The sequence below is a fragment of the Hesperophylax consimilis genome, chromosome 3 (genome assembly GCF_061612785.1).
Source record: "Hesperophylax consimilis isolate HC1 chromosome 3, BYU_Hcon_1.0, whole genome shotgun sequence".
Lineage (NCBI taxonomy): Eukaryota > Metazoa > Arthropoda > Insecta > Trichoptera > Limnephilidae > Hesperophylax > Hesperophylax consimilis.
Window position 1 is genome coordinate 26,592,915 of NC_142838.1, and position 23,790 is coordinate 26,616,704.

The 23,790-nt window shown below is 34.8% G+C and overlaps 1 protein-coding gene across 1 annotated transcript; it reads left to right on the plus strand.

Annotated features, from left to right (window-relative positions):
• The first annotated feature begins 13,403 nt into the window (after positions 1–13,403).
• On the plus strand, positions 13,404–23,129 carry LOC149425177 (uncharacterized). Its single transcript, XM_089649783.1, has 3 exons — positions 13,404–13,526; positions 19,208–22,306; positions 22,958–23,129. The coding sequence occupies exons 1-3, from the start codon at positions 13,436–13,438 to the stop codon at positions 22,972–22,974; spliced, it is 3,207 nt and encodes a 1,068-aa protein (XP_089505909.1). The 5' UTR covers positions 13,404–13,435; the 3' UTR covers positions 22,975–23,129.
• Positions 23,130–23,790: the final 661 nt, after the last annotated feature.

A 23,790-nucleotide genomic window follows, 5' to 3' on the forward strand; every position in this document is an offset into this window, starting at 1 on the left:
AATTTGGGGGCTAATTTTGCTGAAAAGTATCTACCAGCGTCTGACAAAGCAAATGACCTTCTCCAGACAATGTCCCCAACCTCATATTGTACGTCCCTACGACGCAGATTATATTGAACCTTATTACGTTCGTATGATTGTCTTAAGGACGTGCGAACTTGGGAGAAAATGTCATTTAATTCATGTAAATCAGATGCCCATGAATCGCGTTTAGAGAATCTGATGTCTTCCGCGTTAAAGTCTACACCTTTGTAGTCAATTCCCGAAATTACAATCTCTCTACCAAAATTAAGGAAGAACGGAGTATAGCCTGTGACTTCATGAACAGCCGTGTTTATAGCCAGTTCAATTTCAGGTAGATGGCACGCCCAGGATCTGTGATCAGATCCCACAAAAGAACCCAGGGCTGCTACCAACACCTTGTTTACACGCTCAACAGGGTTATTCTGCGGGTGATATCTGCAATTATAAAACAAGTGACGGATATGAAATTTATTGGCCAGCGCTTTCATGTCACGCGATATATATTGTGGGCCATTATCCAAAACAATCGTATCTGGAACACCGAATTTATAAAAGATATCATTTTCCAAAATTTCCGCAATAACACTACCCGTTGCTTTCCTAAGTGGAAAAAGTCTAGTATACTTGGTAAAGAAATCAGAAACCACTAAAAGGTAAGTATAACCCTTTTTGTAAGAATTAGGGTAAGGACCTAATAGATCTGTCGCAATCATTTGCCACGGCCTTTGTACCAGTTTCGGGTCACCCATCAACCCAGGAGGCAGTAAGTTAGAACTTTTATAACCTAAACAAGTATGACATTTACTTACAAAAGACTTCACATCAGCTGCCATTTTTGGCCAGTAATATTTAAGTTTAATCATGTTTAACGTTTTTAAGATGCCAAAATGTGCACAAGAAGGCGGAACGTGATTTTGAACGATGACGTTTTTCCTACACTCTTTTGGGAGAACTTCCTTCCAGTCATAAGACCTGTGTAGAGCCTCCATGCTCTGAATGTGTTTGAAGATGACACCATTGCAAACTTTAAACGCTGGAAATTTTTCCGGATTAGCCAAAATTTTATCTTTCAAACTTAAGTACCAACGGTCGGAAGTGGAAAAGGACTGATTAATCAAGTCAACATGTAAAGGGTCACGAGACAGTGCGTCCGGAACAATGTTGTCTTTACCGCTCCTATGAATTATTTCAAAATTGAACTGCTGAAGTCTAACCGCCCACCGCGCTAATCTACCCGACGGAGACTTTAAGTTTGTAAGCCATTTTAGACTATAGTGATCAGTGATCACCTTGACAGGAATAGGCGAACCTTCAATATAACCCCTAAATTTCTCTAGTGCAAAGATCATAGCTTTTAACTCCTTCTCGGTTTATCTTAATCGGGTAGGAACTGCCCGTCCAGAAATACGCACTGCTACAACGTTTCGCACAACTACAACGAATTATATGTGTGTGCGGTAATTGTGATTGTTATTGACTTTATACAAAGTGTCTCCTTATTTATAAGTATTTTTTATTAGACTTTTCGTTATTATTTTTTGTGTGTTCGGACTTTTGAATCAAAATATTGTGTTTTAGACTACAAGTAATTTATATTGAATTCATTTACTATAAAGTGTTTTATTATTATTTTTGTGTCGGACTTTTGATATTTTTTTGTGTTATACATACCTTGAAATATGGATCAGCCATCAACATCCAAAAGAGCTAGGCTAGATGACGACTTTAGCGACACCGATAGTGATTTTGACGATTCGGGAAGCGACTTAGAGATCTTCCCCGAATCGGATGAAGATGACTTGGAAGACATGGATAGCGATGAATCGGATGAAGATGACATTATCCAGCCAGTACCGGCAGCATCACCACTGCCTCCAAACCAACCATCAATGTCCGAACCAAGACAGTGGTCAAATTCACCCAAACCATCACATCACATCACATCTCATTTACCGGTGTATCTGGCATAAATTTTATGGAAGCAGGAAGAGAACCAATCAACTTTTTCAATGCCATCGCCAACGATGACTTGTGTGAGATGGTCATCAAACAAACAAACGATTATGCGGTAGAGGTGTTATCAAAGTCGAAAGGTGATAAAAGCCGGATCACAAGGTGGAGGGACCTAACAATCGAGGAATTCAGGAAGTTTTTAGGGCTTATTTTCCACATGGGAACTATTAGGATGAATCGCCTAAACGACTATTGGAAGAAAACTCATTTATTCAACCTGCCAACATTTTCTCAATACATGGCTCGAGATAGGTTTCTACTTATCCTTAGAGTGCTTCACTTCAATAATAATGAGGAAGAATCAACAAGTTTAGGAAAAATTCAGCCACTCATCGATTTTTTCAAAGATAGGATGGAGATTATATATACTCCTAGTAAAAATCTTTCCATCGATGAATCACTGGTGCTCTGGAGAGGGAGACTATTGATCCGTCAATACATGAAAGGGAAAAAAGCGAAATATGGCATAAAACTGTATATGTTGGGTCAGTCAAATGGATTGGCCCTAAAAATAATTGTTTATGGTGGTGCAGCAGACATCGAACTCGGTGGTAAAGACCACACCAACAAAGTGGTGAAGAAATTGATGGAAGGAAAGACTGGAGTCGGGCACAGTTTATACATGGACAATTTCTATAATAGCGTTCCATTGATGGAGCATTTATTAGAAAACAAAACATTTGTTACTGGGACCCTCAGATCAAACCGGAAGGACACACCGAAGGAAGTTACTGAAAAAAAATTAAAAACCGGAGAGTCTACCAGCATGTATACAAATAAAGGGATATGCGTCACAAAATGGAAGGATCGACGTGAAATTGTGACGATATCTTCCGAATTCGATGGGCAATTGACGAAAACTACCAATCGTCGAGGAAAGGAGGTTTGTAAGCCAAAAATGATTATTGAATACAACAAACACATGAGCGGCGTAGATTTTCACGACCAAATGCTTGCCAACTATCCATGTCGTCGAAAAACTTTGAGATGGTATAAGAAACTGGGAATTCACATTTTCCAATCAATGCTAATAAATGCTTACTATCTGTACAATGCACAAAGTGAGCGTAAGAAAAGTCTATATGATTTTAGACTGGAAGTAATCGATAATTTACTTGGTCCTCTTTCTGCCATTCCTCGTCCACTAGTGTCAAATATAAGACATTTGTCAGCCCTATGCGAAAGAAACGACAAAAGAAAAGTAAAAAAAAAGGCAATGCAAATATTGCTGGGAAAAAAATCAAAAACGGAACGATTCTAATTATTGCTGCAAGGAATGTCCACAGATGCCTGGATTTTGTATCGAACCCTGCTTTAGGAATTACCATGATGAAAATAATCTATAAAAACCCCATTGTTTCATTTCAAACCGATAATTACCTGTCCACTGCTTCAGGAATTACCACGATGAAAATAATCTAGAAAAACCCCATTGTTTCATTTCAAACCGATAATTACCTGTTCACGATGGTTTTGCCTGCACTTTCTCTTTTTATAACAATACTATATAATTACCCTTTTTAGGCGGTCAAAATCAATTACCTGTTCACTGCTTTAGGAATTACCATGATGAAAATAATCTAGAAAAACCCCATTGTTTCATTTCAAACCGATAATTACCTGTTCACGATGGTTTTGCCTGCACTTTCTCTTTTTATAACAATACTATATAATTACCCTTTTTAGGCGGTCAAAATCAATTACCTGTTCACTGCTTTAGGAATTACCATGATGAAAATAATCTAGAAAAACCCCATTGTTTCATTTCAAACCGATAATTACCTGTTCACGATGGTTTTGCCTGCACTTTCTCTTTTTATAACAATACTATATAATTACCCTTTTTAGGCGGTCAAAATCAATTACCTGTTCACTGCTTTAGGAATTACCACGATGAAAATAATCTAGAAAAACCCCATTGTTTCATTTCAAACCGATAATTACCTGTTCACGATGGTTTTGCCTGCACTTTCTCTTTTTATAACAATACTATATAATTACCCTTTTTAGGCGGTCAAAATCAATTACCTGTTCACTGCTTTAGGAATTACCATGATGAAAATAATCTAGAAAAACCCCATTGTTTCATTTCAAACCGATAATTACCTGTTCACGATGGTTTTGCCTGCACTTTCTCTTTTTATAACAATACTATATAATTACCCTTTTTAGGCGGTCAAAATCAATTACCTGTTCACTGCTTTAGGAATTACCATGATGAAAATAATCTAGAAAAACCCCATTGTTTCATTTCAAACCGATAATTACCTGTTCACGATGGTTTTGCCTGCACTTTCTCTTTTTATAACAATACTATATAATTACCCTTTTTAGGCGGTCAAAATCAATTACCTGTTCACTGCTTTAGGAATTACCATGATGAAAATAATCTAGAAAAACCCCATTGTTTCATTTCAAACCGATAATTACCTGTTCACGATGGTTTTGCCTGCACTTTCTCTTTTTATAACAATACTATATAATTACCCTTTTTAGGCGGTCAAAATCAATTACCTGTTCACTGCTTTAGGAATTACCATGATGAAAATAATCTAGAAAAACCCCATTGTTTCATTTCAAACCGATAATTACCTGTTCACGATGGTTTTGCCTGCACTTTCTCTTTTTATAACAATACTATATAATTACCCTTTTTAGGCGGTCAAAATCAATTACCTGTTCACTGCTTTAGGAATTACCACGATGAAAATAATCTAGAAAAACCCCATTGTTTCATTTCAAACCGATAATTACCTGTTCACGATGGTTTTGCCTGCACTTTCTCTTTTTATAACAATACTATATAATTACCCTTTTTAGGCGGTCAAAATCAATTACCTGTTCACTGCTTTAGGAATTACCATGATGAAAATAATCTAGAAAAACCCCATTGTTTCATTTCAAACCGATAATTACCTGTTCACGATGGTTTTGCCTGCACTTTCTCTTTTTATAACAATACTATATAATTACCCTTTTTAGGCGGTCAAAATCAATTTGTTATAACTATACTATATATGACAAACTGCATGAACGTGGTGAAAGGGTAGTAGACAGGGTAGTCTGGCGTTCTGTTTTCTCTGTTTACCCCCGTAGTAGTAGTAAAAAAATGAATCTTGAGTTTACTAATAATTTATAAAAATATGAACGATGTATGAATGTGAATGAGGCAAGGAGTGTGTGCCAAGACCGAGTTGTTTGGCGGTCCGTCCTCTCTGCCTACCCCTGCGGGGAAACGGCGTGATGGTTAGTTAGTTAGTTAGTTATAAAAATATAATTTCTTGATGAGTAAATAGTACAGTAAATGTCTCGTGTAAACTCACCATTACGCAATGACGCCTACTATTTTGTCCTGCCAATTACATAACAACTGGAGAGTATGTAGCGCTGTCAGGCAGTGGAATTGGTAGGTGTGATCCCCAATAATAAACCAAACATGCAAAAGTCCCAATTTTTTTCGGATTAGGGAAGTAGTCGCGTTATGAAAATTTCGTATTTTATCAGCACAGTTGGTTTACGCCATATTAAAATAACGCAGTGAAAGTGTTAATTGAACGTGAATAACTTCACACAGGAATAACGAATATCACATTCAACCGAAATCAGTGAGCTGATGATTATAATTCCAATTGTGAAGAAAATTATTACTTTTACAATAACTTTTGGAAAAGACTATCAAAACGTTATTTACGATGTTGAAAATGACACTTTAAGAGCGCTCGCAGACGTTGCAACAGTTGTGGCCATAAAATCCATTACGATATACGGAGGTGGTACACGAGCAACGCGACACTGGGGAGACTTTTTTGAATTTGTATGAATTTTGGAATAGTTTCCAACTGTCGAAGCGACTTAAGTCTCTCGCCTGCAGGCGCCGTTATTCGCAGTAAATTGAGTTCATTAAACGTAAATAATTTCACAAACAACCGAAATTACTTAAGTACGTAATAGTTGTCAACTCGTAAAGGTAAATAAAAAATATAAGTTAAGTTATCGTCTTGATGTCAATGTCATTGCGTCATTTTCCATTCAGACCTATTATCCTTTAAAGTTGCTGTGATATTTTAACCATCTCTTTGCCTAAAGCTTTCCCTCACATCAATCAGCTCTGACATGGGTCAATCCGGTCAGTTGAGTGTTTACGTGATAACAATTAAAACTAGAAATGGGCCTCGTTGAGATGGTACGCTTCTAAACCCTGTTCACATTGAGGGCAAAATGTTCACGCACAGACTTTGTGATATAAGTATCTTATGAGTCGTCGACTTGAGATAACCCGTTCTGGAAATTTCTGCTGGTTTTGATACGTTCTCAAAAAGTGCTTAAATTAAATTGAAAATAAATAAAGTATTAATATTTTTCGCGAAATATCAAAAGCATTATGTTGATATTTAGCACAAAAAGAATATTCTTTTATATTCAAAGTGTTCCAAATAGCTTTTCGAGACGTCTACAGATTTCTGAAAGTTCTGGAGCGGGTTTTGCACGTCGACGACATATTATTGATACTAATCTTGCTACAAATACAATATTGGATATCGTGATTCATCAGAGTGGAAGATACTACCAGTATCGCCCTGGTGTAAGACCACCATTCAGAATTGAAACGTTGCTCCAAATGGCTTTAGCCGTGTTTAGTGACTAGATCTGAATAGCCAGGTACTTCCCCACCTTCCTCTTTCCCTTCCCCACTTACCTTCAGCCTCACAACATCCCCCAATTGGGGATGCCATAGTCTCACTGGCTCCAGACGGGAGCAGTTGGGACTCTTGTGAGGTATTCACTGTAAAAAAAAAAAAAAAAAAAAAAAATCGAAATGGTCAACTTACAATTTTTTTCAAAACTTAAATAAATGACCGTTGATCAAAGTTTTAGTAATGAATTCGCTTATATTGCACACTCTTTCGGCGGCTAAGATATGTGAAGTGCTTTTATTAGCCTCCTAGAAATACGTGAGTACACTCCAGTCAGATTCCATACAAAATCAGGACTGTGAAAATTGCTTTGAGCTATTGAAAAAAACGCATGTGAATAAGGATTTCCATTTATCCTTAGTTCAGTTAACTAAATGCATATTGGAGAAAATTAAATCAAATTGTTAATTACGTACCATCTCCCCCTGCTGTGTGTAAGATAGCTAAGATATCTCAGTTATTTTCATTAAGGTGTGCAAGATATCTAAGATATCTCAGTTATTTTCATTAAGGTGTGTAAGATATCTAAGATATATCTCGGTTATTTTTATTAAGGTGTCTAAGATATCTAAGATATATCAGTTAATTTTATTAAGGTGTGTAAGATATCTAAGATATCTCAGTTATTGTCATGAAGGTGTGTAAGATATCTAAGATATCTCAGTTATTGTCATTAAGGTGTGTAAGATATCTAAGATGTCTCGGTTATTTTCATTAAGGTGTTGTTATGTTTTTCTTTTTATTCATACATATTTCTGTATGTAACATGATTTTTATATGGAAACTTCACTGGTTAATGCAAAGATATAAAATTTAATTATTTATACAAAATTGTAAAACTGTTTTTTTCCCTTTGGGGAAGTTTATTGAAAGTAAAATAAAAAATTTAAAAAATAAAACTTAATGTTCAACTAGAAGGCAGAATGACTAAAAGCACACCGATTTAGGTGAAATAATTACTTTACGCACATAAAAATACACACATTAATATTATGCTGATTAACAAAATGACGTTAGAACCGTGTAATTATAAATTCCTTAACTGATTTATACTAATTAGAAGCGACTAATTGATGTTTAAAAATAACTGAAAAATAATTATTAACGTTGTGAATTAGCCTTTAATTAATTCTGTAGATACATGGAAACTTTGCGCGTTAATGATAAATCATCTACATAATATATATCATTGCAAAATGTTTAAGAAAATTGTTAGAATTTTCTAGGTGACTCATGAGATTGATAAGTCTAATCATAACTATAAAGTTTAATATTTTTCGTACTCGTGTTTATATTTAATAAAATGGATTTCCTTGACCTGTACTTATTATCTTAAACATGTGTACATGGTATTTGTGAAACGATCCCAATGTAAAAACAGAATTAAGTGTGTCAATGAAAATTGTTATATTCATAACTTTAGATCGAAAAATACTTTAGTCTTTATAAAACTAGGGTTCTTCCTTTCTTACAACAATATAAAATAAACTAACTATTCCTACACGAATCACCTATAATGACGACTCCACTTACTACATAGTTAAGTATTAATTTTATTATTACGGAAATCATAAAGTTTCATACACATTTTTTTCTATTGATTGAATTAACTAAATGTTCTTGGTTGCATCGACCAGTGAAGTTTCTGCTACTGGTAATAATATTTTTTTTGCAAAAATATCGAAAATGTAAATATTACGTTGGAAAGGACAACATGTTGATAGTGAAATCTATTTATCTAGTTTCTAGGAAACACTCATTAAAACAAAATATAAATAAACATAAATATTAGATCAAATATACGTGGATAACTTTCAATTAAACTATATAAAAATTACGCATCATAAAATAATGTAAAGAAAGTGATAAATATAAACAAAATAAATTTAAGAGAATGAAAATTAAAAAGTAATTTAAAGATAAGTTAAGGATAACTTAAAGATAACTTAAATATGACTTAACGATAATTATAATCTATCTTTATGTAACTAATTGTCAACAGCTGATGATCTTTGTCTTCCTTTATGGGTTCCATTTAGAAATCCGTATAGAAGTTTGATTTGTTTTGCGTTAATAGACGGTAACTCGAATACGAACATATTAATCCATTATCCAAACACACTCGCCTTGTCTTGCAAGGACTTTTGATGTTCTATTAATGCATTATTATAATTAGATCTATACTTACTCTCTTATTATTAATTAAATTGCGTCATTGTTCATATTTTATAGGAATGTTGTTTTTTTATAAAGGTACAAGCGCTGCATTCACGTGCATCGTCTCTATCACAATACTGCATTGAACCAAAGAAACGGAAATAATTTTTTCCATTGCATTAAAAACAGTTCCGTCTCATAGGGGGAGTACCCGGTTATTGTTAGGTGGCAATACCCACGGTTTTTTTAATTAAATTTATTTTGATATGATACACTTTATATTAATGCGGTCTACTCAAGGTCTCTACTTTATTTTCATGACTCGTAACTTCTTATTTACTTACTCCGATGTATGTACTGTGGTATTGCTCTCACTCTTGATCAATCAATTTCTTTTTACTCCTGGCTATTCTACTTTTCGACAATCCATTCCTTTTTGCTCCTGGCTATTCTACATTCCGACAATCCATTCCTTTTTGCTCCTGACTATTCTAATTTCCGACAATCCATTCCTTTTTGCTCCTGGCTATTCTACTTTCTGACAATCCATTCCTTTTTGCTCCTGGCTATTCTACTTTCCGACAATCCATTTCTTTTTTCTCCTGGCTATTCTACTTTCCGACAATCCATTTTTTTTTGCTCCTAGCTATTCCACTTTCCGAGAATCAATTTATTTTTGATCCTACTCATTCCAATTTCCGACAATCCATTCTCTTTTTCTCCTGGCTACTCTACTTTCCGACAATCAATTTCTTTTTGCTCCTGGCTCTTCTATTTTCCGACAATCCATTCCTTTTTGCTCCTGGCTATTCTACTTCCCGACAATCCATTTCTTTTTGCTCCTAGCTATTCCACTTTCCGAGAATCCATTCCTTTTTGATACTACTTATTCCAATTTCCGACAATACATTCCTTTTTGCTCCTACTTATTCCAATTTCCGAGAACCCATTCCGTTTTGCTCCTATTTATTCCATTTTCCGACAATCCATTCATTTTTTCTTTTGACTATTCTCCTTTCCGATAATCCATTCCATTTTGCTCCTACATACTCATATTGGAAGAAACTGGTGTTTCCGAGAATCTATTCCTTCTTGCTCCTTGTTATTTCACTTTCCGACAATCTATTCCATTTTGCTCCTACATATTCCAATTTCCGAGAACCCATTCCTTCTTGATCCTAGCTATATCACTTTCCCACAATCCATTCCACTTTAATTGCCCCTTGTCACAGCGATGAGTAGAAAATCTTAATTTCTAGGTTCTACCCATTTTATTCGATCAAAACTCATCTAAAGATTCTACGTTCACCAAACTAGCTAAACTAGATATGTTATGATGGTATAATGGTAGTTAACAAATTTACACATCAACACACTATCAAGAGATCTGTTCAATCTACATTTTGATTCAATAACGAGCATTTGGTAATTGTTTACCTAGCCAATAAATCATCTACTCGGTCAATCAACCGGCTTCGTTTGCCTTACGTTACATTATATGCGAATACTTCCCGAGTGAAGCATATATTAAATAAGAGGGTAAAGAAGATATTAAAGAAGAAAGTAAAGAGGAGAGCAAAAAAAACATCAAAGAAAAGATTAAAGAAGAGAGATGTGACGCTGGCGGAAATTCCACACATTTATATCGTCGCTGATATTATAATACCGCGTATCTTAAAATCATTTAATTACTGGACTTTCTTTTATATATTTTACTTCATAATTTTTAATTTTGTGATCAGCGTTGTTGCCAAACTTTGTGCAAAAGGAGCGGTGATTGGCCAAAACATTTTTTGTCGATTCAAACCTTGGCGCATGCGTAATTTTAAAAGAAAGTCGTAAAATAGTAATTTCGTAATTTTTGAGATGCGCGGTGTTATAATATAAAGCTACGATATTATATTTTATGCATTTCATCGTGCCCAGGATGCCAGAGACGTTCTAAGTGGTTGACATACACTTTTGGTAGGAAAAAATCCCCACAAGAAACATACAGTTCACTGTTTGCCTTTATCATTGAAAACTCTCTTATTTCATCTGTTCACAGACATCGGCATACACTTTATCTTACTAGTTATAACCTTGGCTACCTAAGCAATAGATAATCATTTTAAAATAACATCTACAGGAGTGCCAATCATGTAAAATTATCCTACAATAATAAATCTTCAAGCAACCATAATATATAATAACATTATTTAAATGCAATTTGGTTTCGGTGTTATTCGGTTATTTGAATAGCCTATTTAATATTTCACATTGGTGTAATCAGTTCAAGGGGAAGTTGACAGCAGATGAGTGGGATTCAACAAAGGTTTTTAGTATTGGGAAAACCTGATTCGTAAGGCAACCTTCTTTGGCCATGACCTACGACATTTAAAGTCAGCCATTGTTATCTAAACAGATTCTCAAATGAGATAACGAAAAATTAAACGTTATTTTTTCGTCGAACAAACCTTTTCACAAAATCCTGATGTGTAATTATCGCTTTATCAAACATGTATCTATGTTTTACCAATATTTTAATAACCTGGCGGGTGTGTGTTAGCCATTTTTTAAACATTAAATATTTACGAAGCCATGTACACCCAAATTATATATCTGGTTTTAATATTATCCAGCTTGCAATATCTACCCGCTCTATGTTTATTATTTGTTTACTAATTATATACTAGCCAATTTCATCGATTCAGTCTCAGCCTGTTTCAAACATTGAACTTTGAATCTTTGCTTGAATGGTTTCAGCTATGTTTAATGACAAATTCAGACATGGCATACATTTCTCCTTTCCCATCTCCTTCCTTCAAAACATTACCCACACGAAGAAAACTTACTGATATGAAATATTGTTAATTTATTAAAATCTAGTCAAATTATTGGTTTGCAAACTATCAGTAAAGCACTAATACGTTATTTATTTATTTATTTTATTTATTACACGCCCTAGTGGGCTTTTCTTTAAAAAAATACAAGCATTTTGTATCAGAGTAAACAATTAAAAATTAATACAATAAAGAAGAATATAAACATAATGGAAAAAATGAATCCTCACGCATATAATTGAATTTAAAAGATTCAACAAAACAAAATAGTAGAAGCGGAGAAGTTATATGGGTTCATAGGTCTATTTGTGTCTAGGAGAATAAAAATGATAGAATATACAACATTTATACTGATTAGTTTTCAAATGAAATATATCACCCAGATCGAAGTAGGGACACGTGTTCTTCAAAATAATAATATTTTCGCATCTCTTCCATTATATTTACACTGACAAGAGCACCTGCGTACACGTGTTCTGATATATTCTGAATGACTAATATTTTATTGGGAAATGATCATGCATTCAGATTTTTAACAGAATCTTGATTAAAAAGGTGATGTTATGTCAACTGAAAATGGGGATGTTATGTCAACTGGCTCTAGACATAAAAATATTTATTTTCTTTTCCTTTCCTAATATATATATATTTTTTAATTCTCTACATTACGTTTATTTTTCTTGCCAGTTAGGGAAGGCTTGTTATTAAAATCAAAAATAAATTTTTGAATTGCCAAAATCACAATCCATAATATATTTTCGCGAATGTTCAGAAAATTTTTAATTGGAATTTTAATAGCTGAAAACTCCGAAGAGTATTTATACCAAAAGTGCCGGGCCGGCCCTGTGCGGGTCCAATTGGAGCCGTACGCTCCGGGCGCCACTAAGCTAATAATACAACACCTACCAGTCCTAACACATCGCCCTTGAGATTATTTTTCATATAAACGGCGCTACACAAAAATACAAATCATCCGAAAATTATTGATTACAATGATCACCTACCTAGGCTTCTACTGGTTTTGACAAGGGGCGCCGGCCCTCACCAGAATTAAGATCAAACTTATCTTTCTTCGAGTGAAATTAATAAAATATCAAAATTCTTTCTTTGAACAGATGATCAATTTTTCTGGTCTGCCTGGAGCCGGGTTAAAAAGATATTTTGTAAATTATCAGTTTTTTTAAACGGTTTACAACACACTTCCAAAGATTTTTTTTCAGTGACTGGAAAGGAAGTATTTTTCAAAATCTAACTTGCATGATAAATAACTAAAAAAAACCTTTTTTCTTCAATTCCTTCTGTAAAAAATAACTTTCGTTAACAATCCAATGTTCCAATTGCCAAATATAATGGATTTTTTCCACCAACCTAGACTTTTTTAGAAGAATCGGTTATTTAAAAAAAGTCACATCACTAATCGAATCCAGCATTTTGTCAATTGCCAATTTGCTTGAATACAAAATGCACCTTCTGGTATAATGAACCCGGCTTTGATCTTCAGACTTCTTCCTGCAGCCGTTACAATCTACCTTCAACGATAACAATTATGATTAATGCAAGAATGATCTCATTTTATTTCTCACTAAATCTGAAACCCCGCCGTCCTTACAGGCTTAGAGAACCGACTGAGTGGAAACAGAATCCGCGTATAGATGTTAAATAAGATGCCGGTATATAAGGGGAGGCTGCACTGATCTTGCTATCATTTAATTGTAGTCTTGTAAGATGAGAGGTGTCTGTGTAGTTGTTATTGCTTTGTGCGGTTTGTCGAGTGGTTCACCTCATGGATTTCTTCACGGACATTTAAAATCCGGGGGTAAATACAACTAGTCATTTTATAACGTCTGATAAATATCCCATCAACAAAAGTTAATAATAATAAAATAAAACCTTTTATTGAAACATCTCTTTATGAAATATGACCCTAAGGGTGCTTTATAAACAGTTGCTTTTTTATCAACGTAACGCAAAACAAAACATGCTTATTATATTATATACGGTTAAACAAGTGATTTTTTTTACAATTCCTCCATTTTTGTTATTTGTTTTTGGGGTGTTATGCCGTGTTGCGCTAACTCCTTCTTTAGCCAAAGTTTCGGACAACGTTTCAGTGTCCATCATCACAAGGCATAACACCCTAAAAACAAATAACAAAAATACTTTTGGCCGTGAAAATCTTGAATCAAATTCCTACATTATATATATATATAAATATTTTTGTATCAAATATATCTTGTACAATATATTAACATAATTAATATCGGAGTAATAATACAAATATTTAAAATATATGGTAACATTTCATTTTCATAATAAATATGTATTTAACTTTTTATATATTTTTTTAATTTAAAGAAAATTTAAAGGTGGTGTTAGTTATTTAGATTTGATTTTAATTTTTTTCTTTATGTTTTATTAACTTTTCAGTATTGTGTTCCTAGGTGTTTGTTTTTTTTTTTATTCACAAAGTTGGTTTCTTTTATATTATCGGTATCAGTAAGATTTTCTGTGTTTCTGAATGGTACAACTTTCTTTAAAATATATTTTTAAACATTTTTAAATTTGGGTGATATACGAACAGAGAATTCTCTTTTCTGACCAATACGTGTTTTGAAGGATATAAAAATGATTTCATTAAAACAATTATAATAATTAGTTTTTGGGCAACGTAAAGAGATTGCTTATGTGTCTTATAAACGCCACCCCATCCTATTACACCTAAACACCTTCTAGCTAGGTTGGTTTAAAAAATACAGAGTAGTATAATATAAATTTAGTACTGGAAGTAAAAACAAGTTAAGCTGCAAATATTATATTAATATAATATTTGCAGCAAATATTATATTAATATAGCTTAACTTGTAGGTTATCTCTATGTATGTATAGTATTTTACTCAAATCTAATAACATTTATCCTTCTTAACTCGAAGATAATGTTGCAACAAAAACAACTTTTCCCGGATTTCTCCTAATCACATTATTATTACTATTTATTTATTTATTTACAGTGCCCTTCAAATCTCAAATAGCTCTTACAAGTAATTATTACTATCCATGAACTTGAGATGGACCAATATAATTGAATTTTACAATACTGATATGAGTAAAATACCAAATTATGAATATTCGTTGTGACATTTAGGACGGGTTTTAACAATTTTCACGGAATTTGAACAATTCATCAAATTTCAAAGTTGATTTTCAAGTCCTGTTAAGGTTTTATTCAAGTTCTATTATTATATCATTGTTAGCCAGGGGCTTCACAAAACTGAAATAATAAGAAAACTTGAATAGAACCTTCACAGAACTTTGAAATTTGATGAATTGTTCAAATTATGTGAAACAAATCGCCCATAGACATTTATTTAATACTTATACGGTATAATATTGTAAACAAATAATGTATTAATTTTTGATATTATGCCTAACAGCTACGCATGGTGATTTTATCAAAAGAACATACTTAAAAAAAATTCTAAGCTCCTAGGGTAAAACCCACTTCACTGAGAATAACTTGTTCTGAAAATGGAATACACAGAAAAAAAAAAGACACGACAACAATTAAACGCCAGACATATTCATTGAAAATATACGTTTTACTTTTCCAATCAATTTTTTTACCAATTTGCCAATTAAATATTACGACCACACGTTATGTACAAGTACATAAAACTTCTAGGAAATTACATTAATTTCTTCGCATAATACTGTTTACTACATATCAATGTTTATTTATTCGCTACTCCTTCATAAAAGCTCTTCAATCTGACGCAAGCTTTATTTTTGGCAAAGTCATTTTTTTAAGCGTTTAATAATAGCAAGACGACAATATTTCTTATAAAATACTAGTTTTTCTTCTTTTAAAGTCAACAATGTATGACTATCAATAGTTAAAAAAAAAGCAGACGTTAATTGGGCACTTCTATAGAATTATTATCACCAATAATCAATTCTATTACATGATTCATAAGTAGACAGAATACTTTATACTTAGTTGATTGTAAATTACATGTTTAATTAAGTTAATTACGTGTGCAATATGCATCATACGGCGTTATGCATCTATACTCAGTATGCATTTAATTGCATCGATGAAAGAATTAAGAATATTAGAATACTTGTTTCCGACTTGACTTATATATTTTTAAAATGTTTATGACATTATAGACAGCTCTGATTTACTCAACCTAATTGCCTTCCATATACCAACTAGAGCTAGTCGATCCACAATTATTTTTAATTGTAACAATAATACTCATTTAGATACTCGCTTGTACCTAGATTTCATAATTTCGCAGAAATACGAGAAGGCTATAATAGCATACCTCTCTAATAATTTCTATTGTACTCCATAATTACTCCCGGTATGCCTGCACTATATCATAAGCATGTAAAAGCCCTTATGAACGGTACAATAATAATAAACCAATAAATATTTATACAACCCTGAACATTGAACTTACTAAACTAAACAGATAAAAATTTAGTTTGTTTTTTTTTTTATTCATTATTGAAATCAAGCGAATAAAATGAATCCTTTTGATATAATAACCCTAATTAACCCATATTGCATTAACAATAATTAGATATTGACTGAATTCATTTTTGGTTACTTATTAAATAATGGAATTAACGCTTACTCAGATTATGCTTAGATTAATTATTGCCAGTTACTTTTGACGGATTGCCCAAAAATAATTTTATCTAGTTAGCTACTCACTTTTTATAGTGAACATTTTATAATAATGTTGCTATAATAGTGAATTGCTAAAATTTGCACTGTAAGCGTGCGTAACCAAACACAACATGGAGATGATGTTTATCTTGTAAACTAGAATGTTTATTGCTTTTTTATTAAAATCTTGGGAAATGGTATTGAATAACGACTATTCATCGATAACATTATTATTAAAAATCACGTAATAGTGTTCTTTTGTTTAATTTTTAAACCACTTCTCCGTTTTCCACCTGCTTTTTTCTTATTGAACAATTGTTACACACGGAGACAAAAAACGGTACTGCGACGTACTTTATACGTTGCGAGCTTAAAGCTGCGTATACATTTGTGAGCAAAAACGCGAGCCAATTTTCTGTTGCTTCGTTCCTTTCCCATAATTCGAGGATCGCTCGTTTCGGCTCGCAAATGTATTCGCGTCATAATAAATGTTCTACAGACTCTTTTATTTTCAACTACAAAAAGCAAACAAGTTCTTGTCAATGATCGATTCGTAAGAAAAATATTGTGACTAACCGTAATTAAGCTTAAAATTCGATTTGTAATATCGAATACGATGTGTTATCGTGTTTTAAAAAAATTGATTTACATCAAACGCGGATCTTTTTTTTTGTTTAAGATTTATTTGACCGTCATCGAAGAATGTCGAGCTCCGCCCAAAATCATAAAAAAAACATCTGGACTGCTGAACATGTCTGGATTACTAAATTACTATTCATTGTTAGAACATTGTCTAACTTGTCTCATTTTTCATACAACATTGAATTTAACAAATAAAATAATCATTGTTGAAGTTTTCTTATGTTTCTATGTTGGGTAAAAAAGTTAATTCATTAATAAAAAATTATAATTATTGTCATATTTTAGTTATCGTTTATAAATAAGAAATTAAAATTTCAATTCCAGTGATGATAAAATTTGATTAGGTACTCGTACCTTCCAACTCGCAAAAAGGTCTTAAAACAAAATTCTTTAGTTTTATGATGTAAATTTTTTTTTTATTTATTAGGTTTCCCGTATAATAATTTCTACAAAAATCTGGGTTTATATGGTGTTCATTTTATTGTGTGTTTTTAAATGACAATCAGAAAATCAACTCACGATACTTGATATATTTCACTTTATCCCAACATTAAAGACACCTATGCGGATATTTTTATAACAGGCAACACAATGAATTAATTCAAAACAATATTTCACAATAGTTCACCATGAGTTATTGTGATAATGGATGGAGTTTGCCCTTGGCCATCCCTGACCCTGAGTTTTTTTGCTTCAGGAAAACCCGACTTGCAACAATCAAGAAACATACTTTATAGACATATAACACATCTAAGAATCGTGACACCTAGAAACATTATTATTTATGTGAAATGATTAAAATTTAATGTGCAAATGTGTTATTTATTTTGGGTCACTAGTCGTTAGGCATTGTTGCTTCAATAAACAATAACAAACCTCTTAATATACAGCTTCGTATTTCGATAATCACACAAATGCAATACATGTAGGCGTAGTGAATAAATGCATAGATTGTTTGGACGCCCACAGCGAATGAACGAAGAAAGGAGTGTCAGGAAAATAATGACGCAGCTCTAGCTTAGTAAATGAAAGGAGTTAAAACCTTCATATAAAGACATGACACTAAAGCAAAGTGATCACTGTGCGGCTAGATAGCCGGATCACTCGCTATAGTTTATACCGAAGTTAAAATGAGGGGGGTAGGATATTCCTTAGCTAAGGATAAAGAACTGGAATTCACCTCCCGGGGGGAGATTTCGGAAGGAATTATCTAAAACCTTTGGCTTAACTTTAATTGACGAGTTTTTCGTTAACTGCTATTCTCGTTTGACAGAGAAAGGTCGTTTATTTTAAAGTTAAGGACTTAATTCTTTAGCCTTAAGTAGACCCGGTATCGCCCCTAAAGTCGATAATTTTAAGGATTAGGACAATTCCTTATCCATAAGCTGAGCTGGAATCGCCCCCTGGCTGACCCAAGAAAATACCTCCAGTGCTTTCAATCTACCGATGTCTCCCTTTTATGACCAAGGTTGCATTGTTGCCATTCGCTACCAGTAGCGTAAATTTCTCCACACTCCTTTATCTTGCAGGTTTATTAAAAAGCCGTCCTTGTTAAAACATTATTGACGGCTTTTCAAACGTCGAAGTAATAAGTCACAATGTAAAAGTATTCTAGGATATTATACCACCAATTATGTGAAGCAATCTTTTTGCCCACGGGATGGATGCGAAAGAATATAATCACATTATTTCGTGCTGTTGATATAATGAATCATGAGAATATCTGCAAAAAATACGACTCCTATTTACATCTTATTCTGATGTGTAAACGTGTAAAATAATATAATCTTTGGCGTATGTACTTATTTAACTGTTCGAAAAAATAATGTTGAAAGTCTGCACTATTTGTAAGATGGAATGGTCATTGCACATTTTTATATTGTTATCGAAGCAACTTAAATACAATGCATAGCCAATTAGATATTAGTCGTGTCATGATATACAAGCTCACGGTTAATAACGGTTAGTTTTAGAACCAGTATTAATATAGTAATTAAAATAAACAACACGATGACCTTTGTCTTTAAATAAAATATACTACGTGCAACATACTGAAGAAAACATTAAACACGCTGAGGAGACAATCTATTCCTACTAAACTATTGTTGCTACAATATTATTATCCCCGATATTTAATTTACATGAATAGTTGTTTCATTATTATTTAATTTTGCACACAGGTGGCTCCCCTGCATCCATCGATGGATTCCCCGTCGGAGGAGCCGGAGCTGGGTCATTCTCAAGTTCTGGAAGCTTTTCGGAATCTAGCGCATCCAGCTACTCTGCCTCCAAATCTGGAAGTTACAACTACAATGGAGCTGGAAGTGCTCCTGGAGGAGCTCATAATGCTGGATTTTTAGGAGGAGCAGGAAGTGGAGCACTAGCTGGAGCAGCTGCTGGTGCTGGCGCTGCTTCTGGAGCTGGGTATGGAGCTGGAAATGGAGCAGGATTCGGAACTGGAAGTGTTCCTGGAGAAGCTCATAATGCTGGATTTTTAGGAGGAGCAGGAAGTGGAGCACTAGCTGGAGCAGCTGCTGGGGCTGGCGCTGCTTCTGGAGCTGGGTATGGAGCTGGAAATGGAGCAGGATTCGGAAGTGGAGCAGGAGTTGGTGCTGGAAGTGGTGGCTTGTCTCATGCAACTGTACCAGCTTACGGAGATCACATCTCACCTCTTACTCCAAGTGGTTCAAATTCGGGCTCTCAAGGGAACTCTTATGCAGGAGCTATCGGTTCTTCTGGAAGTACCGCGGGAAGTATCGGAAATCATGGTTCAGGGGGCATCGGAGGTTCAATTGGACACTCTGGAAATGATCAAAGCCAACAACCTGATAACGGTAAATATATTTCACACGGAACTACCGGGTTTGGAGGTTCAACTAGTGGAGCAAATGCACAGTCAGGTTCTTATGGAGGAGCTTCTTCATATAATGGAGGAGTTTCAGGATCAGGTATTCAAAGTGGAGGGCTGGGAATCGGTATTACTGGAGAGGCGGGAAAGTATTCCGGCACTTCTGGCACCGGCTCTGATAAGTACAACTCACAAGGAGTATCTGGCTACGGTGGATCAACCAGCGGATCGGGGGCACAATCAGGCTCTTACGGAGGTACCTCTTATAACGGCGGAGTTTCAGGATCCAGTTTTCCAAGTGAAGGTCAAGTGAATAGTCAACCTGCAAAATATTCAGGTTCCTCAGGCGCAGGCCCCGGGTTCGGGAATTCCGGTAGTGGCGGGCAGACAGATTCATATGGGGCTGCCGTAGGTACAAACCATGCTAGTGGATCTGGTACCCACGGAATTGGGTTTGAAATTGGCATTACTGGACAAAATGGAAATGGTTTTGGAGGCGTATCAACTACTAGTCAACCAGGGAAATACGTTGCCCCCACCTCTAGTTCGAGTTATAATACACAAGGCAGTAATGGATTTGGAGGCTCGTCTAGCGGAGCAAACGCACAGTCAGGTGCTTATGGGGGAAGTAATGGCGGCGGAGTAATTGGATTTGAAATTGGTCTAACTGGACAAAAGGGAAATAATAATTATGGAAGTGGGTCAACATCAACAACCCATTCAACCGGCAATTATCATGTTGATCAAGGAAAAGATGCAGGAGTATTTGGCCCAGCTCCAACAAGTGGTTACACTTCTTCAAGTCAGACAAGCGGAGGGCAAGGCATCGGATTTGGGATTGATGTTACTGGACAAAAGGGAAATAATAATTATGCAAGTGGATCAACGACAAATGGTTATACTGGAAATTCTGGCTATGGAGCATCAAGTGGTTCCTTATCAAATTCACAATCAGGAGCCTACGGAGGATCTTTAGGTACGTCCAATAGTGGGGGTCTTGTATCAAGCAAACCAAATAGCGGCGTTATTGGTATTGATATTGGAATAACTGGAAGTAATAATTATGGAGGCGGCCCTTCGAATACTCATTCAACCAGTGGAGCAAGTTCTAACTCTGGTGTCACTGGATATGGTGGTTCTACTTCTAGTCATACTCTCAGTTCTGGACAACCAGGAAAATACACTGGGGGTTTTGGAGGAGCACCTGGTATTTTGGGAAATCAAGCTAATGTAGGCTATGCTGTGAATAAAAAGGAGGGTGGTCAAACTTCTTATGGATCTACTACCTCTTATGGTGTTTCTACCTCATCCAATGAAGTAGCATCAAATAGTGGTGGAATAAACGGGGGTATTGGCTTCGGAGTGTCAGGTTCAGGAGCAGATGCAAATAATAAACATGGACAGTACAGTGGAAATAATGGTGGACATAATGGTGGAAATCATGGTGGACATCACGGCGGAAATCATGGCGAACAAGTCATGAAAATAATCATTACTACTAATAAAAATGATGGTTCATACTCGGGTGGTTTGAGCTCAAGTGGATCAAGTTCACAAGCCCAGGCGGGTAGTTATGGATCTGGTCAGTATGGAACTGGAACTGTTGGTTTTGGAGTAGGCACAACTGCTGGCAACGGATATAAAAATGAAAAAGACACAGGCAAATATACTGGTAGCTTTGGAGGGAGCGCTGGAATTCTAGGAAATCAACAAACAAACGGATTTGGCATCAAGGGAGGCAATGATGGAGGGTCTGGAACACCCACTGGAACTATTGTAATAACCACTGGGGTTACGGGAGGACACGGACATGGACATGGACATGGACATGGACATGGACATGGATTTGGACACGGTCACGGTCACGGACATAACAAAAACAAGTACGGCCATTATGAAGGTGATTTCGGGGGAGCTCCAGGAGTTCTTATTGCGACTGGACCCGCTCCAAACCATCCCGGTAATGGAGGATATATTGGATCCGGTATTGCAGTGGGAACAGCAGGATCATTAGGAAGCACTTATGGAGCAGGAGGATCAAACTCCCACTTAGCTGGTGGAAGTTTACAAGAAGGTAGTGGAGGAGGTTGCAAGGCATGCGACGCATCACTCTATGGAAATGGGGCATACAATCAAGCTGGAGCAGGAAGCACATCTGGAGCTTATGCCGGAGCGTCCGCTGGCTCTCAGGCTGGTTCAGGAGGATACGGAGGAATTGGTATCCATGGACATGGAGGTCATACCCCCCTCGGCTTGCTTAATGGAGTTATCGGAGGGGTGTTAGGCGGCATCAAGGGTGCTGTCGGTGCCGGTGCCAACGCAGGAAGCCACGCAGCATCGTCAAGCAACTCTGCATCATTGGGATTGGGAGGACTTTTCTCAGGAGGAATCTCCTCCTCTCACGCGAGTGCCGGCGCTAGCTCCAGTGCAGGTAAATATTTATTTTCTTTTTCCTTCAGACTTTTAGCTATATATACTTTAATATGGCTACAACAATGTTGCTTTCAAAGTTTTAAAGAAATACTTCAATAGGACTACGGTACATCGAGAGCCTCATTATAACCTCTATTTTTGTTACATTCTCTGTTTATAAAAAAGATGGACAACAGAGTCAATGCCTTTAGTCTAAACTTTACCTGGATTTCGGTTCTTCACAAAATTAGGAACCAAAACAAGCTATGTAAAATGATAACGACAGCCTGTTTGGCTTTTAATTTACCCCCCTGTACAATATTGATCAATATAATAATATGATGTAGCTTTCTTATTTTGTAAATCAAACTATCAAAAGTGATGTTAAACAGAGAAGAAAATTATGCATTGGAGATAATATTATAACTAGGAAATTGTTATCTTTAGGAATCTTTTATAAGTAAGAAAGCAGTAACATCCTTAAGAGTCTCAAGATCCTGTTTTTTTTTTTACTTATGACGGCAGCCTATTTCTTGGGACATTTCTAGTAAAGTTATTTTTGTAAATATCACTAAAGTAATCGTCAACATCTCCTGTTAAATATACGTCATATATCCACGCTTTCTTTGTTCTCATATCAACCATGTATCTTACGGTGTTTTTTTTGCAGGATCATATTCAGGATAAAACCAGAACTGAACTGCTAAACCACAGGACGAAAATCGAGAACACTTATTATAATACACTCAACCAGTTTAGTCATTAAGATTTTATAATACATTGTGATAATTGTAAGTATTTATATTAATCGTATACAAATAATATAACCTATATATTTTTAACAGCTGTTTTATTTTATTGTTAATTGTAAAAATGTTACATTATTTTTGGTTCAGTTACTGATAAGTGATAACAAACAAGGGATTGTGCTTTTCTAAAAAATATTGTGAAGATTTTGTATCGGTAGTAGATGTCATAATATTGTGTTTACATAGGGTATCTAACCTTCAACTGTTAAAAAAACTATAAAGATATCTAATCGGTACTCCAAATCCAATATCCGGCGGATATAACACTCGCTTATGTACATATAGATACTGCATATAATATAAATATGCGAGATATACCATTTATTTACGCGAGTGTATTATTTAGCATGTACATAATATCTTTTGTATGAATAGTGCAACTATACAGGATGTCCGAAGGTAAAGTGCACCAATTTGGTGAGGTGATTAGTCAACATGATGGTAGGAGTAACATAGATGATTATTTTTTCGAAATTCAATTGATTTTTTTCGTACAATAAATTCAACGAACAATAAATTCAAAAACTACCTGAAAAATATACAGAGAAAACTTACTGAAATAAATGATTGCTAATTTATTAAAAATCTGTTCAAATTATTCGTATTCCTGTTAAAAATGGACTGCAAGCCTTATACGAATGAATTGACAGGTTTACTAACAAACTGTCGGTAAAACACGAATATGTTATTAGGA